The 19,816-nt window shown below is 36.5% G+C and overlaps 1 protein-coding gene and 1 pseudogene across 9 annotated transcripts in view; one reads left to right on the forward strand and one right to left on the reverse strand.

Annotated features, from left to right (window-relative positions):
* Cdk12 (cyclin dependent kinase 12) overlaps positions 1-19,816 on the reverse strand; it is an 86,838-nt gene that overhangs the window by 39,453 nt on the left and 27,569 nt on the right. For all 9 annotated transcript variants that reach the window (XM_076871529.1, XM_076871527.1, XM_076871525.1 and 6 more), the window contains exons 6-8: positions 15,338-15,527; positions 6,733-6,789; positions 6,098-6,199 (exon numbers count right to left, since the gene is read on the reverse strand). In XM_076871529.1, the coding sequence (XP_076727644.1) occupies positions 6,098-6,199; positions 6,733-6,789; positions 15,338-15,527 (349 nt within the window). The remainder of the gene's footprint in view (positions 1-6,097; positions 6,200-6,732; positions 6,790-15,337; positions 15,528-19,816) is intronic.
* LOC143411056 (U6 spliceosomal RNA) lies at positions 1,408-1,506 on the forward strand (annotated as a pseudogene).

Below are 19,816 nucleotides of genomic sequence, written 5' to 3' on the forward strand. Positions count from 1 at the left end.
ACTAAGAATAATACATGATCTTGGATTGGCATATTCACTTTCCCTCAGGTGCTAGGGATTGAACCCAGAGCCTCAATCTTGACAGGTGAGCACTCTAATATCACCAAGCTAATCACCAGCCCTCATGATCCTGGACAGAACCTGAATTGGGGGTATTGTTACTAGGACATTACTTATGGTACTAAGTAATGAAATATGAAATGCACAGTATTAAATAAAAATATTTTATCACTGTACTATGGTTATATAAGAGGTTCATTTGTTTTTAAGGGCTATATATTAAATACTAAAGAGGGAAAAGGCATGATATATGCAACTTCCTTCAAAGAAGTCTGGAAAAAATATGATAAAAACATAAACATTTTTTTAATATTTATTTTTTAGGTGTAGATGGACACAACACAATGCCTTTTATTTTTAAGTGGTGCTAAGGATCGAACCCGGGTCCTGCCCATGCTAGGCAAGTGCTCTACCGCTGAACCACAATCCCAGCGTAAACATTTTTTATTTTATGTATATATGTGTTATATATATGAGTGTGCCAATGTGGCAAGATGTTAAAAATTAGTCATTCTAGTCAGGCTTGGTCGTACATATTTATAATCCCAGTCACTTAGAAAGATGAGGCAGAAGAATCACTTGATCCCATGAACCTTGAACCTGGACAACAAGGTAAGTCTCTGTCTCAAAAAACAAATAGCCATCAAGGAACATCAGGCCTGTAATTTCAGTGACTTGGAAGGCAGGAGGATCACAAGTTTGAGGCCAGCCTCAGCAACTTAGTGAGACAGACCATGTCTCAAAATAAAAAAAATTTAAAAGGACTGGGGATAAAGACCAGTAATACAGCAACCCTGGGTTAGATCCTAGAACCCAAACAAACATAACAACAAAACTAGTGACACTAATAAGAATGAACCTCAATTTATGTTGAATAAAAAATGTCCTGGGCGAGGAACATATATTATATGATTCCACTTACATAAAACTTTAGAAAACAAAATAGTGGTTTGCCTGGAATGGGATAATGTAGGTACAAGAGAAGGATTACAAAATGAAACAAGGAATCTTTCTAGGTGATCATTTCTTGACTATGGTAATGGTTTCACAGTAACTAAATTAGGTCAAAACTTTTCAGTTGTGTACTTTAAACATATGCAGTTTGTTTTATATTTTAATAAAAAGGTCTAAAAACTTTAGTGAGCTGGGAATGCAGCTCAATAATAGGGTGCTTGCCTAGCATGCGTGAGGTCCTGTGTTCAAGTCCCAGTGCTGCCAGGTGTGGGACATATACCTGTAACCTCAACTACACAGGAGGCTAAGGCAGGAAGATTACAAATTCAAGGCCAGCCTGAGAAAGATAGCAAGACCCTGTCTCAAAATCAAGATTTATAAAAAAGGTGGGGTGTGCTTATTTTGATAGCACATATATTAAAATTAGAAAAATATAGAGATTAGCATGGTCCTATCCAAGGATAACATGCAAATTTGTGAAGCAATTTTTTTTACCTTTTTTTTTTTGTACCAGGGACAGAACCTGAGGGCACTTTTTACAACTGAGCTTCACGCCCAGCCCTTTTTTTATTTTGAGATAGGGTCTCAAAAAGTTGCTTAGGGACTTGCTGATTTGCTGAAGCTGGCTTTGAACTTGGGATCCTCCTGCTTACAAGTATGTGCCACTGTGCCCGGCAATGCAATTAAATAAAGGAGGGAGGGCCTGGAAATGTAGCTTAGTAAGAGAGTGCAGTCCACTCTGGATTCAATACTTATGTACTGGGGGTGAGGTGGGGGAATACATCTAGATAAAGGCTGTGCAGAAGTTCTTTGTAGGTCTTAAAACTCTTTTTTTTAAAGTTGTCAATGGACCTTTATTTTATTTATTTATATGTGGTGCTGAGAATTGAACCCAGTGCCTCACACATGCTAGGCAGTGCTCTATTACTGAGCAGCCTCATAGGTCTTATAATTCTTAATTAGTTTTAATTAATTATTTCAAAGTAAAATTAGAGAAAAAATATATACTTTTTGTATGCATGAAATATTTCATTTTTTAACCCAGCATGTTAAAAAAGGTAGGGGGCAATAAATCTCTTCTGACTTGTGTTTGTGTATGTATTTGGGGGGATACTAGGGATTGTTCTACCACCTAGCTACATCTTAGCCCTTTTCATTTTTTATTTTGAGATAGGGTCTCATTAACTTGCCTAGGCTGGCCTCAAAATTGTGAATTCTTCTGCCTCAGTCTCCCAAGTAGCTGGGATTATAGCTGTGTGCCATCATCATGTCTGGTTTGACTTATGCTTTGAAATAAGATTTATTTACAAATATTCACAGACCCAAATTTTATATATTTATTTTGAAATTCTTTAACTTGGGGGCTGGGGATGTGGCTCAAGTGGTAGCGCACTCGCCTGGCATGTGTGCGGCCTGGGTTCGATCCTCAGCACCACATATAAAGATGTTGTGTCCGCCGAAAACTAAAAAATAAATATTAAAATTCTCTCTCTTTAAAAAAAAAAAAAGTTACATTTAAAAAAAAAAGAGAGAAATTCTTTAACTTGGCTTAATTTGAGAAAGAAAAACGTAGTTTTTTAAGAAATCAGCACCTATTAACATTTATTAATCTCAATTGACAAAAGGCAAATTTTTGCTTCTGATATTCAAATGTTAGAGAAGGAAAAAAGTAAAATTTATTCTATTTTCAACAGACCTTAAACATTAACTGCCAAATCAAGTTCCAATGTTATAAGGAGGCTAAAACAGGAGGATTGAATGTTCAAGGCCAGCCTCAGGAACTTAATGAGTACCTAAACAACTTAGTAAGACCAGCAAGTGGTGAAGCACCCCTGGATTAAATTCCCAATACAAAAAAAAAAAAAAAAAAAGAAAAAGAAAAAGAAGAAAGTTCCACTGTTCTAACAACTGGAAATAAGAGGAGATAAATGAAAAACACAATAGCAAGGTTTTCTCATTTCACATATAATTTGTTGTACTAGTCTTTCTAGTTTCTCCTCTGATTTGTACACTGAACTGCTATATTAATTCTCTGTAAAAACACACACACACAAAAAAAAAACCAAACACTTTCTGTATAAATATCTTAAGAGAAACTACCATGGAACATCAAAGTAATAAGTTCACTTCAAAAGGTAAGCATATGGCTGGGATTATAGCTCAGCTGGTAGAGTAAGCCTGCTTAACACGTGTGAAGCATTGGGTTCAATCCTCAGCACCACATACAAATAAAATAAAGGTGTTGTGTTCATCTACTATAAAAATATTTTTTTAAAAAAAGGTAAGCATAATCTTGTAAGTTGAACTTTAAAGTAAGACTAGTTTTCTATAGTTTCAATTTCTAATTGTGTTTTATTTCAGTTTCCAATCTTTGGGTGGCTAAAACATTCATTATGTAATCAACTCTTTGCTACTGCAGAAGTGACAGGTTGCACAGACTGAAATAATAATACTAAAAGAACTATGAACTTTCCCAATACATCTTACTGGGGTGTTAATTTTAGAGCCTAGTTGCTAATACTGCTAAAGCAAATAGCCCAGAACACAAATATATCCAGCTTGAGTCAGTAAAACTTAACTAAAGTTTCTTTTGATTGGGTAAGCTGCCACAGAAATTATCTTTTTCTATTATCCTTTTGAATTTTTGAAATAAAACCCCTACAGTGCCAGGAGGATCAAGGGTTCAAAACCAACCTCTGCAATGGCAAGGCACTAAGCAACTCAGTGAGATCCTGTCTCTAAAGATACAAAATAGGACTGGGGATGTGGCTCAGTAGTTGAGTGCCCCTGAATTTAACCCCAGTACCAAAAAAAAAAAAAAAAAAAAATTGTGAGGAAAGGAAAGAATGGGATATACTATATCATGAAGTACATATGTCAAAACCATAAAGCATGGAGGTCAAGGACAATGTGTCACACAATGTAAGAAACAACTAACAACTAACCCATTTAAAGATGTCTGTTCCCCTAACACACAAACTGTGGTTTCTATTATAATTTTCCATAAAGGAATGAAGGCTTTTTAGAGTAATAGCTAATATCATGTAGTAGGGCAAAAAATGAACAGGATAGGATAAGCCTGAAACCAAAAAGTAAGGGAGGATATCAAAGACTACTATGAAGCCAGACGCAATAGCATATGCCTATAATCCCAGCCACTTGGCAGGCTGAGGCAGGAAGATTGCAAGTTTGAGGCCAGCCTCAGTAATTTAATGAGGCCCTAAGCAGTTACCTTGATGAGACCCCATCTCTAAAATAAAGGGCTGGGATTGTAGCTCAGTGGTAGAATACTTGCTTAGCACGTGAGGCTCTGGGTTTGATCCTCAGCATCACATAAAAATAAATAAATAAAATAAAGGTATTGTGTCCAACTACAACTAAAAAAAATATTTAAAAAATAAAAAAGGGCTGAGAATTTAGTACAGTGGTAAAGAGCCCCTTGGTTCCATCCCTAGTACCCAAGAAAACAAATAAACAAACCCATGATGATTATCAACAAAACTCAAGAAATAACCTGACAAAGCTCCCACTGGTAAAAAACTAGATAGTTTAAACAGGAATTAGGATAATAACTACAATGAATTAAAACACATCAAAAATGCTTAAATCCAGGAGTTTGTAAAATTAAAGTAAAAAATAAAACCAAAATCTTTCTCACTGGTTATCTCTGGGAATAGTAGAAAACTACGTCATTATTTTGAAATGATAAATAAACAGAATTAAGCATTATCCTAACTTTTCTACCCAGTTTGTACCTGGGGTATTATCTTTATATAAATATTCTAATAAAGAATGGTATGATAAGAATATTGCCATTATAAAATTACCACAAATGAATTAAGGGATATAGGCAATGATCATCAATAGTTAATAATATCATAAAAAGAGACAACTGTAAAAATATAGACAAAGGCCAAAATAAATTAATAAGAGACAACTGTTATTTGTCAAGTGGGGTATGTGTGTAAATCTGCCTGAATAGGGATTAATATTTTATGAGGCATTGTTTATAACCATCCCCAAAAGGCCATAATCAAAAGCTACTAATTAATAGTGGATTGTTTTATTATTTTGAAATTCTCAATAGATAACACACTCTCATTCACAGTTTGTTATCAGTGGTTCCTATCACTTGCTACCCTCAATTCTGATCTACCACTGATCTTCTGTTAGAAGCACTCAAAATCCAAAGCCAGCCTAAAAAAAAAAAAAAAAGAAAAAGAAAAAATGCTAAGCAACTCAGTGAGACCCTGTCTCTAAATAAAATACAAAATACGCTAGGAATGTGTCTCAGTGGTCGAGTGCTCCTAAGTCAATCCCAGTACCCATCTCCCCCCAAAAGAAAATAAAAACCTCAAACCCACCTGTAAGTAGTTTAAGGATCAGTGGGTGGTTGAGAAATCAACCCTGAATCCCCCTACAATTTACAGAAAATAAAAGGCTTAAAGAACATGAGACAGCCAGGAGCAGTGACACACGTCTATAATCCTAGAGGCTTGGGAGGTTGCAGCAGGAGAATCTCAAGTTCAAAGCCAGCCTCGACTACTTAAGAGAGGCCCTAAGCAACCCAGTGAGACCCTGTCTCTAAATAAAATATAAAAAAGGGCTAGAGATGTGGCTCAGGGTTAAGCAACCCTGAGTTTAATCCCTGGTACTGAGTGTATAGGGGATGAGGGAATGAAAGAGAGGGAAGAAAAAAAAAAAGCAAAAAAATAAAAACCAGCTATAAGGATACAATCAGCAAAATTCAGGCTGTGAGAAGTCTACAGAACAAATTACCTAGTTTCCTCTAAGGAAAGTGTAAGGAAACAAAACAGAGATGGAATGAGGACATCTAATTAAAAGACTTGGGGTAATCAACTATAATCTGTGGATCTTAATTACTTAAATCCTAATTCAAATGAAGTTAAAAAAAAGACAATTGAGGAAATGTTTAAAGAAAAGGTGTATCACTGATATTAATACTCAGCAGAGAAACTTTAGAATTTTAGAAGAACTGTTAAAAGCCAATGTAGAGAGAAAACAGAGTACAGATCAATAATATGTGAGTTACAGACAAAAGAAAGTATTAACAGAACCTTACCCGCAGCTCCAGACATCTATGGCTGGTGTATAGCGCTCTTCCCCCAGCAGCAGCTCAGGAGGTCGGTACCATAGAGTAATAACTTTGTTTGTGTAAGGACGACTGCAATGTAAAACCATCATTATATAAATTTACAATGATTTTGATGATAAATACACAGCTACAGACAAACAAAAATAGCTGCCAATTGAAGATGAAATTGTTGAAACAGCTCACAACAATCTAACAATCTAAAAGTAATCTGGATAGGGGACTGGGGTTGTAGCTCAGTGGTAAAATGCTTGCCTAGCACGTGTAACGGACTGGGTTCAATCCTCACCTACACATAAACAAACAAATAAATAAATAAAAGGTATTGTGTCCACCTACAATTTAAATTTTGCTATTTTTATTTTTTGAGGCATAGTCTATGTTGCTCAGGCTGGCCTTAAACTCCCTGGTCCTCTAGAGATCCTTCTCACATGTAAGTTTTTTTACATAGTGGAGATTGAACCCATGAGTAAGCCACATCTCCAGTCCCTTTTAATTTTGAACAGGGTGTCTCACTAAGTTGCTTAGAACCTCCCTAAATTGTTGAGATTACAGGTGTGTGCCACCATGCCCAGTCCCACATATAATTTTGATGAATGTCTCACCTCTCTTCAGAGTTATAGAGCCGAGCAAGTCCAAAATCTGCTAGTTTGATTTGCCCACTGTAAAACAAAAAACAATTATTTTTGTAAGCAATTGGCAGTAGTCTCTAAACTGTACTTGAAAAGTCAAGTGCTAATCAGTTAAAAAACACATATATTTTTTTTTTACAAAAATGAATTTTAATCTCTGTTCTCTCATTGGTGTTCTTTTCAGTCACTCTCCTCAATTAAATCTCTTTTGACTATTCCAATTTACAATGCTTCAGGCTTTTTTTTTTTTAATTATCACTGCATTCTTTAATTTAATTTCTTAGTTAATTCTTAGTCAAGGCTTTCTTTTTAGATATAAAATGTATTTTGGCATATGATATATACATGGAGTATAATTTATTCTAATTAGGACCCTATTCTTGAGGTTGTACATGATGTGGAATTACCTTGGTTGAGTATTCAAAATGCAAGTATAGGAAAATTATGCCCCATTAATCCTACTGTCCTTCCTATTCTCCTCTCCCACCCCACCCCTTTTCCCTTCATTCCCCTTTGTCTAATCAAATGGACTTCTACTCATCCCCCTCTCCATCATCCCAAGTTTATTTGTTTGTTTAATTTCTGGGTAGACCACAAGGCCTGAACCTGCTAGATTAAATACTTAACCTCCGGCTGTTCTAGATTTTCAAAAATTTAAGATTGGGGCCTTAAATATAATACATAATTCTTGACTGATTCTGGCTTGAACAAACTAGCTACAAAACACATTTTTTTTTGGGGGGGGGGCGGGTCACAAAGGATTGAACTTGGGGGCACTTAACCACTGAGCCACATCCCCAGTCCTATTTTGTATTTTATTTCAAGACAGGGTTTTACTGAGTTGCTTAGCGCCTTGCTGTTGCTGAGGCTGGCTTTGAACTCACGATCCTCCTGCCTCAGCCTCTTGAGTAGCTGGGTTACAGGCACGCACCAGCACACCTGACCAAAACACATTTTTGAGATAACTGGAAAAAATATATATAAAATATGGAGTGGCTATTAGAAGATACTAGGAAATAATTTTGCCAGAGTATTTAGTGTCAAATGTAATAATGCCTACAATTCACTTTAAAAGAGCTGAAGCAGAAAAATGAATACAGTAAAATATTCATGGTACAAGTATTAATTATTAACTATCTATTAGTCTCAATTTTCTTATAATTTTGACATTTTTCATAATAAAAAGTAAACCACGGGTGTGTGTGTGAGAATAGGAGTGCAATAGATTAACAATGGAAGAAGGAGGAAAAGGAGAGAGAATAAGAAAAATAAAGAAAGTGGAATGAATCTGACATAATTTTCCCATGTACATATATGAAAACAACACAGTGAATCCTACCATCATGAACATTCATGAGAATGGGATCCTATTGGGAGACTGAGGCAGGATTAAGAGGTCTCAGCAACTCAGGGAGGCCCTAAGCAACTCAGTGAGATTCTGTCTCTAAATATAAAAAAGAGCTGAGGATGTGGCTCAGTGGTTAGGCATTCTTGGATTCAATCCCCTGTACCCGCCCGCCCAAAAAAGGAATGGGATTCTAACTGGAAGATATATTCCATGCTTGTAAATTATATCAGAATGGTTTCTGCTGTCATGTATAACTAAAAAGAATCAATAAATAAATGTAGAAAAAAAGTAAATCACAACAATACTGTAGCTATAACAGATTTTTAAAACGGATTAGAGCTATGACCTGAGCAAACAATTTTTATAATGCATGAGGCACCTTGTACTAACATATTGCCATTACCTCCTATATCAAAGACAGACTAGTATATCAAACATTCACCTGAAGAACTTGTTACAAGTTTCTAAGCCCCATTCTCACAGAAGCCAATTAAGCAGGTCATGGCTCATAAATCTACATTTCTTTCTTTCTTTCTTTCTTTTTTTTTTTTTTAAGTGCTGAGGATTGAACCCAGAATGTCATGCATGCTAGGCAAGCACTGCACCACTGAATTACATTCTCAGCCCCAACTCACTCTTTTCTAAGGGGCTGGTGTTATTTCAGGTGCCTGACAGATGAGACAGAAAAATTAGATACAGAAAAAAGGTTATGCTAAGGAGGTACTCCCCACAAAGCATGGAAGCCTACATTAAATAAATGCTTTTCATTCCTAGTAAAGATTATGGACACCTTACCCAGTTGCCCCAAACATCATTACATCATTATATTTCTAAGTTCAATTTATAAGCAAATTCTGAGAAAAAAAAATGAAGGAAGAGTTATATTAAGACAAAAAGGCTGGGCATAGTGGTTCCGTAATGCCAGGGATTTAGGAGGTTAAGGCAGGGAGATCACCAAGTTCAAAGCCAGTATTAGCAACATAGTGAGGCACTAAGCAACTCAGCAAGACCCTTTTTCAAAATTAAAAAGGACTGGGGATATAGCTCATCTCTGATATAGCATCTCTGAGTGTAATACCCAGTACCCAAAAAAAAGGAAAGAGGATTTCTCAAATTTCTTTTTTAATTAATTAATTTATTTTTTAGGTGTAGATGGACACAACACAATGCCTTTTATTTTTATGTGGTGCTGAGGATCGAACCTAGGTCCCGCCCATGCTAGGCGAGCACTCTACTGCTGAGTCACAATCCCAGCCCCTCAAATTTCTTGATATCCATACTCCCTTACTCTGAAAGTCTGAGATGATTCACAAATCAAGGCATACGGAAAGACTGAAAGTTAAAATGGCAACAGATATAAGTAATGGAAATTAGGCCAAACTTCAATCTCATCAGCACCTCACATATTTACTGCTTGGCCCACATGAGATATTAAATGTTTCTTGAATGAAATAATGTCATAGAACATCCTGAGAGCACAATTACTATTGCTTTTTCTTCTAACTAAGCTAACAGAATGATATACAAAATAAGGAACTTTGACGACATAAAATAGAAAAGAAATGCCATGCTATTTATTATGTCATAAATCACAGGAAAAAGATACGTAACAAGATGCAAAGGAAATCTTTCTCCGACCATGGTTTTGGTTTTGTTTGTTTTTGAGGGAGATGTATTGGGAACTGAACCCAGGTGTGCTTTACCTCTGAGCTAAATCCCCATCTTTTGTGATCCTCCTGTTTCAGCCTCCCAAATTGCTGGGATTATGGGTATGCACCACAATGCCCAGTGAGACCCAAGTTTTAAACTGCCTTTGACAAGACCTTCAAGTACTAAATGCCTCCATTTCCTCCAAATTCAGCCCTATGTCACATTATTCTTTCTTACCTAACCAGCCTGGACCATAGATCAATTAGCCAAACTACTATCTTCATTGTGACCCTTTTATATATTTAAACCTTAAGTACTTAATTCTAGTACAAATTCAACAATTTGCCTTTTCTAATCCAGAGAACTAAACAAAAGCTTAAGATATAAAAAGCATACAATTATCATTGGTGCCACTCCAAACTGTATATTTTCCTCTCTCAGTAAGGCTTGAATACTGTTGGTTTAGTCCTTTTACTTGATTTCAATCAATAACCTCTTCTATTTTGCTTGGCTGTCATTACAAACCTTTGGCATTCTCCTTAGTGCCTGAATTCATCCCCTATACTCTCACAGTAAATAATTCTTCATTGAAAAAAAAGTCATTATAGCCAGGCATGGTGGTGTACACTTGTAAATCCCAGCATCCTGGAAGGCTGAGGAAAGAGGATTCCAAGTTCAAATACAGCCTCAGCAATTTAACAAGGCCCTATGCAATTTAGTGAGACCCTGTCTCAAAATAAAAAGGGCTCAGGGAGATGTGATTCAATGGTTAAGTTCCCCTGGGTTCAATGCCTGCTACAAAAAAAAAAAAGGTCATCAGGGGGAAGTGTGACTGCCTTAACATCCTCTTACAAATTTTCTTGCATCTATAATCTTATTTTCCTCTTTTTCTTTAATCATTCTCTACTTGTAGCCTTAATTCTGTGTCCCCTAGAACTCTGCTCTTTTAAAATTATTTTATTTTTATTTTTAAAAAGAGAGAGAGAGAGAGAATTTTTTTTTTTTATATTTGTTTTTTAGTTTTTGGCGGACACAACATCTTTGTTTCTATGTGGTCCTGAGGATCGAACCCAGGAGCACGCATGCCAAGGGAGCGCGCTACCATTTGAGCCACATCTCCAACCCTCTTTTAAAATTATTTTAGTTATTTCCTGAATCTTCAACTTCTTCTTACTGATTTTCTTTACTATTAGCATTTAAATGTTCAATACTCTGCTATTCTCCAAATACATGATAAAAAAAAAAAAAAAGATTCAGACATGCCTGTTACTTCCTTCTCATTAACTGTGTTACACATTCTCTCACCCCACATCCTACACTAATTTCACCTCTGGCCTTTTAATTTGCAAACTCTCTTCTTAGGTCTTAATTTGTCAATATTATCTGACACCTAAGACCAGTCCTTTTTAAAATTTGACTATCTTCTATTGATGGTATTTTCCCTTATCCTTCCTCTTTTTTTCTCTTGGGTTCCACTTCACATTTTTTTTCTACACTAACTTCCAAATCTGTATTGATAGTTTCAAGCTCCCACATGACCATATGCCTATTAGCTATCACAATCCTGAATATACAAGAGATCCCAGAAGAGGTTCACTTTTCATCCTCACCTATTCTGCTCTTTCTTTTATATTATTTATAATGACTGGTAGTACCACCAATCATTTTTTTGAGGGTTTTTCAAAAATAACTTTTGAGTTATCTTACTTTCTCTTATTCCTTCCCCATCTTTTACTCACTCACCCAAGACTACTATCAAACACATTCTGTCCATACCTATAGGCAGGGCCTTGATTAGTTCAAGCACTGATCCTTTTTTAAATGTTTTTTTTTGCGGGGGGGTGGGGAGCTGGATTAAATTTAGGGGCACTTTACCACTGAGTCAAATCCTCAGCCCTATTTTGTATTTTATTTAGAGACAGGGTCTCACTGAGTTGCTGGGATTACAGGCATGCACCACCATGCCCATCTTATGGTGTTCTTAATAGTCCCCCTGCCTCTAAACTATGGCTACACAGTGATTATTAGTGCGCTTTTTAAAACAAAAGACTATCTCACCTCTATCTAAAACAATGTGAACTGGGGTTGTGGCTCAGCGGTAGAGTGCTTGCTTAGCATGCCTGAGGCACTGGGTTCAATCCTCAGCAACACATAAATGTAAAATAAAGGTAATGTGTCCACCTAAAACTAAAAAAATTAATAAATAAAATGAAGATAACGAGCCCAGCCCTAGTCTTCTCTTTTGTCAATTGATCTTTCTTTCCTGCCCTGCTGATAACCTCTCACTATTCCACCACCCCACGACCATTTCACCCAAGAAGCCTCAAAGTTGACAGAAGCCTTGAGTTAACAGAATTAAGTGAGCAAGGACAAAGATCTGATAGATTAGCTAGTCTATGGGATCATACGTCCTGCTTAGCAACTTAAAGAGGCAGTTCAATTTAGCCTAGGCCCTCCTAAGGGTCTAGACTATGGGCAGTCAGGGACTGGGAAAAGGTTAAAAGCAGAACTGCAATTACTCCTTGCTCTAAGAAAGTCCCCATGAAGGAGTAAAGGGAACATAAGGGGAAAACTAAAAAGAAAGAATTTATATATATATTTTATATACAACATCTTTGTTTATATGTAGTGCTGAGGATCGAACCCGGGCCACATGCATGCCAGGCGAGCGAGCTACGGCTTGAGCCACATCCCCAGCCCAAGAAAATATATTAATATTAATACTAGAGTCCAAAGAGTTACAAATGATAGTCATCATCAATTTTCTTTTTTTTTAATACCAGGGATTGAACTCAGGGGCACTCAGCCACTGAGCCACATCCCCAGCCCTATTTTCTATTTTATTTACATACAGGGTCTCATGGAGTTGCTAAGTGCCTTGCTTTTGCTGAGAATGATTTTGAACTCAGGATCCTCCTGCCTTGACCTCCTGAGTTGCTGGAATTATAGGAACTTGTGTCACTGTGCTCGGCCATACCTAGCCCTTTTATTTTTATTTTGAAACAGGGTCTTGCTAAGTTGTTTAGGGCCTGGCTAAATTGCTAAGACTAGCCTTGAATTTGTGACCTCCTACTTTAGTCTTCCAAGTTGGTGGGATTACAGGCATGGGTCACCATACTCAGTCATAATCAAGTTTTTCTTCTTTATTTTTTTAAATACATTTTTAAATTTTTTTTTTTTTTTAGTTATAGAGGGACACAATACCTTTGTTTTGTTTCTTTATTTTTATGTGGTGCTGAGGATGGAACCCAGGGCCTCACACATGCAAGGCAAGCGCTCTTAACACTGAGCCACAATCCCAGCCCCATTAAATACATTTTTTAGTTGTAAATGGATATAATACCTTCATTTTTTAATTTTTATATGGTACTGAGGATCAAACCCAGTGCCTCACGTGTAATAGGCAAGCACTCTACCACTGAACCACGACCCCAGCATCCATCATAAAATTCTTTTTTTTTTAATTATTTTTTAGTTGTTGATGGACCTTTATTTGTTTATTTATATGTGGTGCTGAGAATCAAACCCAGCACCTCACACATGCTAGGCGAGCACTCTACCACTGAGCCACAGCCTCAGCCCCATCATAAAATTCTTTTTTTTTTCTTTGTTTTTAAGAGAGAGAGAGAGAGAATTTTTTAATATTTATTTTTCAGTTTTTGGCAGACACAACACCCTTGTTTGTATGTGGTGCTGAGGATCGTACCCAGGCCGCACGCATGCCAGTCGAGCGCGCTACCGCTTGAGCCACATCCCCAGCCCCATAAAATTCTTGATGAACTACTTACTATGGATGTAGAGTCACCAACCTTCATCTTTAATGGGAATTGTGAGCCACAGAAATAGAAAATAATAATTGTTTTTTGTTTTTTTTTTTTTTTTTTTAAGGTGAGAGTCTTCCTTTGTTGTCCAGGCTGGCCTCAAGACTCCTGAGTAACTAGGATACCCCCAGGTGTATGCCTCTGGTATTTAATTATAATTTAAAATATTGCATTGGGCTGGGGATGTGGCTCAAGCGGTAGCTTACTCGCCTGGCATGCATGCAGCCTGGGTCCGATCCTCAGCACCACAAACAAACAAAGATGTTGTGTCTGCCAAAAACTAAAAAATAAATATTAAAAAATTCTCTCTCACTCTCTCTTTAAATAAATAAATAATAAATAAAATGAAATAGTGCATTACTCATACAAAAAAAAAAAAAAAAAAGGAACCAACACATTTCAATGGTCCCCTGTCAACTACAATAAAGCTTCAGCTCCATAGAAGGTATATATGAGCCTTAAATTTGCACCTAGTAACTTTCCAGCTTCATTTCCTCCTGTTAGGTACTTCAATCTTCTTGCTCTAGTTAATACTGACCTTTTAATAGTTTTCCAGACATAACGTACTGTTTTCATGTTTAACTGCTTTTGTGTATGCAATTTCTTCTGTCTAGACATTTGATAGACCATTGTTATTATTTCTAATAAATTCCAATTCGTTCCTCAAGGATGCACCTTTCGAGGTACTCCACAATTTAAGTGGGGGAAAATTGGCTTAATAAATGGCTCCTAAATGGAATATTTATTTATCTAGCTCCCCTACTAAACTCTAAGCTACATAGTGACTAACTATTCCATGAGACAAGAGAGTCTCCATTAATCCTGCATGGTTGGTTATTATATTACACAAAAACAGGAAATGCTGGGAGCTAGGGATATGGCTGAGTGGTACAGAACTTGTCTAGCAAGTACAAGGCCCTGGGTTCTATCTCAGCATCACAAACAAACAAACAAAAAAAAAAGAGAGAGAGAGAGAGAGGAAATATGTCGTAGTCATGTTATATTTTTATCTAGGTAATATTTGTTGGCATTTAACAGAAAAATAAAATGCAAAGATGGATGCAAAAACCCAGCTGTCTAAAGAACCAAACACTGCCCTGATTTCAGTGGTACCAGACTTCTTGTTCATCCCTTAGTGGGTAGGGATATGCTAAAGGATAGTGAGCATAACATATCTGATATATCATCATTACCAGTGTAGGTACATAATCAGAAAAGAAGAAAGCAGATGATAAAATCTTCTGGAAAATTAACACTTGTTCATCACCAAAATCCTTACTGTTTACACCATTAAAACCTAGAAGAAGTAATGGCTAGAAAGGCCAATTACTAACTAAACCTCTGTTTACTCGAAAAGACAGTAACCCCTAAAGGCTTATGAACAGTTCAAGAAGCAGGCATGTTGTTCTCCACTCAACGAGGCAAATATCACTAAGAATCCAATGTATATTTGACTTTGCTTAGGGTCACATTATTTTCTAACTTCAGCAAAGAGCTCTCTGAATATTCCTATAAGATCTGAGTGATTCCCTATAATGCTTATAAGAAAAATCTTTATAATCCTACTTCTATTAATTCCTTACCAATAATGAGTCTGGTGGCTCTCTGATCACAGTACCCCTATCATAAGTAGTTATTCCTAATGTAAAAACATCAAATGTATGTAAAAGGAAAAAATTGCATTACTAAATCTATTTATAATTCCAATTAGCTAGCTGAGAAGGAGAGAATGCTTGACCTTATTTGGTTACTATGTTACCTGTTGTTCAGCAAAATGTTAGAACACTTAATATCCCGATGCAGGAAATTCTTTTTGTGACAGTAATCCAATCCTTCCATTAGTTGTTTCATGAATGACTTGATATGGTCCTCAGAAAAGTGCACCAAACCAGATTCTAGCAATCCCATTAAGTCATGGTCCATATACTCAAATACAAGGTAAAAGGCACCTACATAGGAAAAAAAAAATAATAATAAAAATTTGGAGCTGATCATGAAGCACTCTAAAATAACCCCTTAAATAATTTTCTTTCCAATAATAAATTAATCAGAAGTACTGTAAGTACTATTTGAATTTGATTTTCTGATTCCACTTCTCTTTGTCTATTTAAATCTTTTTTTTTTTTTTAGAGTGAATTTTTTAATATTTATTTTTTAGTTTTCGGCGGACACAACATCTTTGTTTGTACGTGGTGCTGAGGATCGAACCCGGGCCGCATGCATGCCAGGCGATCGCGCTACCGCTTGAGCCACATCCCCAGCCCGTCTCTTTAAATCTTTAGAGGACAACTGTCATGATAAGATTGTATTGAGAGGTCTCGTGTTGTGGCTCAATTATAGAGTGCTTGCCTAGAATGTGCAAGGCACTGGGTTTGATCCTCAACACCACATACAAGAAAAGGTCCATTAACAGTTAAAACAATATTTAAAAAAAAAAAAAAAGATTGTATTGAAAGACTTTATATGATCACTTAGGAAATTATAGACCCTGGGCCAAATTCTGTCTGTTGACCAATGTTAATAAAGTTTTGTTTGTAATTTAACCCTACCCATTTATTATATATTGTCTAAGACTACTTTTGAAAAGGTCTTTACCTTAGATAATAGGCAGCAACAGAGGCAGCCTAGTGTATTTAGCAAAAATTATTAGTGAAAGTCAAAGTATGTAAGAATCAAAACGTAGGTCAAATCAAGTCAGATGCAGTGGGACACACCTGAATCCTAGTGGCTCAGGAGGCTGAGGCAGGAGGATTGAGAGTTCAAAGCCAGCCTCAGCAATGGTGAAGTGCTAAGCAACTCGGTGAGAGCCTGTCTCTAAATAAAATACAAAATAGGGCTGGGGATGTGGCTCAGTGGCTGAGTGTCCCTGAGTTCAATCCCCTGTACCAAAAAAAAAAAAAAAAGAAGAAGAAAGAAAAGAAAAAAAAGTCAATCACCTAAATCAACTTCCTAAATTCAGAAGATTTATTTAAATTAATTTATTATTATTATTATTATTTTGGTACTGGCAACTGAATCCCAGGGCACTTAAATCACTGAGCCACATTTCCAGCCTTTTTATTTTTATTTATTTTAGGTTGTAGATATATTTTTTTAGTTGCAGATGGACACAATACCTTTATTTTATTTATTTATATATGGTGCTGAAGATCAAACCCAGGGCCTCACATATACTAGGCAAGTGCTCTACCACTGAGCCACAACGCCAGCCCCCCAGCCCTATTTTTTTGTATATTGTTCAGAGACAGGGTCTCAATGAGTTGTTTGATGCCTTAGGATCCTCCTGTCTCAGCTACCAGAGTCACTGGGATTACAGGCATGTGCAACCACGCCCTGCCCAACCATTTTATTTTTTGAAACAGGGTCTCATTAAATTGCTTAGGGCCTCACTTGAGTTGCTAAGGCTGGCTCTGAAGTTATCATCCTCCTGCTTCAGCTACCTAAACTGCTGGGATTATAGGCATGCACCACTGAGCCCAGCCAGAAATAGATTTTAAAAGGAGTGAGACGTACATTAAGAAAAAATACTGGGCTGGGGATGTGGCTCAAGTGGTAGCGCACTCGCCTGGCATGTGTGCGGCCCGGGTTCGATTCTCAGCACCACGTACAAACAAAGATGTTGTGTCCGCCGATAACTAAAAAATAAATATTAAAAAAATTCTCTCTCTCTCTCTCCTCTCTCACTCTCTCTTTAAAAAAAAAAAGAAAGAAAGAAAAAATACTTAAAGGGCTGGGGATATAGTTCAGTTATTAGAGTGCTTGCCTCACACGCACAAGGCCCCAGGTTCAATCCCCAGCACCAATAACAAAACAAAAGGGACAACTATAAACAACTTGAAACCCACACTACCTTTTGGCAGGTACATCACAGAGGCAAATATTATAACAAAAGAAATATTAGAAATAGATAATGATCTACCCAGTCTAAAATTCTTTTTACTAAGAATGTAAAGGCATGGATTTTGTTTTGTTTTTGTTTTTTCAGGAATAAACCAAGGGCCTTATGAATGCTACTAGAGATCAAGCACTCTACTACTGATCTACACAGCCAGCTGAAGGCAGGAACTCAATCTGGGGGTAGGCTTTAAGGACCCCTTAAATATGTAAAACAGTATGAAACATTTTAAACTTTTTTTTTTAACGCAGGAGGTAGGCCAGGGGAACTTTCAAATGAACTACACCTCTATCCATTTATTTTTTATTTTGAGACAGTGTCTCTAAATGATGATGGCCTTGCTAAGTTGCTGAAGCTGGCCTTGAACTAGTCACCCTCCTGCCTCAATCACCTGAATAGCCAGGACTAGAAGCATAATACACACACACACACACATATATATGCATGCATATATATATATTAGAAGTGTTTAAAAATATTAGGCTGGGGTTGTGGCTCAACAGTAGAGAGCTCACCTAGCACGTTCGAGAATTATATATATATATTCATTCATTTATTGGTACCAGGGATTAAACTCAGGGGCATTTGACCACTGAGCCACATCCTCAGCCCTATTTTGTATTTTAATTAGAGACAGGGTCTCACTGAGTTGTTTAGTGCCCCGCCATTGCTTAGGCTGGCTTTGAACTCACAATTCTCCTACCTCAGTTTCCCAAGCCACTAGAATTGCAGGCTTAATATTTTTTTAATATTTATTTTTTAGTTGTACACAATACCTTTATTTTGTTTATATATTTTTATGTGGTGCTGAGGATCAAACCCAGAACCTCGAATGTACTAGATGAGCTCTCTATTGCTGAGCCATAACCCCAGCCCAATATTTTTACCCACTGTTAATTAAAGGCTCAAAAGGGACTAGTAAATTTGCATTCATGCATCTTTATGCCATATTTAATGATATAGGAAACTGCTTTTGTTAGGTTATATAACATTAAATACACTTGGATCTCAGTTATGTTCAAATAAATATAATATGTATAATATGAAGTACTAGAAACAAATATACCAAAATGTTAATAATACAGTGGTTTTTCTAAGAATGGTGCTGTTAGGATGGAGTGGGAAAAAAATGATTGCCGGGCTGGGGATGTGGCTCAATCAGTATCGCGCTTGCCTGGCGTGTGTGCAGCCCGGGTTCAATCCTCAACACCACATACAAACAAAAATGTTGTGTTCGCCGAAAACTAAAAAGTAAATATTAAAATTCTCTCTCTCTCTCTCTCTCTCTCTCTCTCTCTCTCTCTCTCTCTCTCTCTCTCTCGGGCTGGGGATGTGGCTCAAGCGGTAGCGTGCTTGGCTGGCATGTGTGTGGCCCGGATTCGATTCTCAGCACCACATACAAATAAAGATGTTGTGTCCGCCGAAAATTAAAAATAAATATTAAAAAAAAATTCTCTCTCCATCTCTCTTAAAAAAAAAGGGGGGGGGGGAGTGGAATAAAGACTCATTCTAGTTCTTGTCCCCTCTCTTCCACATCAAATTGTTTAAAAAAAAAAAAATTCTCTCTCTCTCTCTCATCTCTCTCTCTTTAAAAAAAAATTTAAATTAAAAAAAAATGATTGCCATTTTGTTTTCTTACTGTTCCAAATTTTTAATATTTTTATAATCAGTTTTCCCATGTATCACATCCATTCATTCATTTTTATAATTTTATTCAAAATGAATTTAGGTAGTTCATAGTAAATGATTTATTTAAACAATAGAGAGTGCAGGCTGAAGTTGTGGCTAAATGGTAGAGCACTTGCCTAGCATGTGTGAGGCCTGGGTTCAATCCTCAGCACCACATAAAAATAAATAAAATAAAGGTATTGTGTCCAACTACAACTAAAAAATAAATATTAAAAATAAATAAATAAATAAGTAAACAAACAAACAGTAAAGAGTGGTATGAATGAAAGTAAGCACCTCTCCAGAAACAACCAAGTAACATTTTCTAAGCATTCTTACTGAAACTAGTTACATAATATTTGTATATTCCGAAAGTTAAAATATACACAGAATTATGCCTAGGATGGCTCCTCCCCTAGTGCCAATACTCTTAAGGCTCTGTTTATAGTGAAGCTTAACTTTTTATCTATTACCTTTCTAGTTTTATATACTTCAATCACCTTCTAACATTCCAGAGTGTATTCACAGATGCCATTTCTTCACTTGACTCTATTTTCAATTGCCCATCTCTAAATCTTCTTCAGATTTGTTGTACAAAAATAGGTTGGATGATGTAATGTATAAACTACTTCAAACATAAGTATGAAAACAATGAACAATTTTCTCAAACAGAGA

The sequence above is a fragment of the Callospermophilus lateralis genome, chromosome 11 (genome assembly GCF_048772815.1).
Source record: "Callospermophilus lateralis isolate mCalLat2 chromosome 11, mCalLat2.hap1, whole genome shotgun sequence".
In the NCBI taxonomy this organism is placed as follows: Eukaryota; Metazoa; Chordata; class Mammalia; order Rodentia; family Sciuridae; genus Callospermophilus; species Callospermophilus lateralis.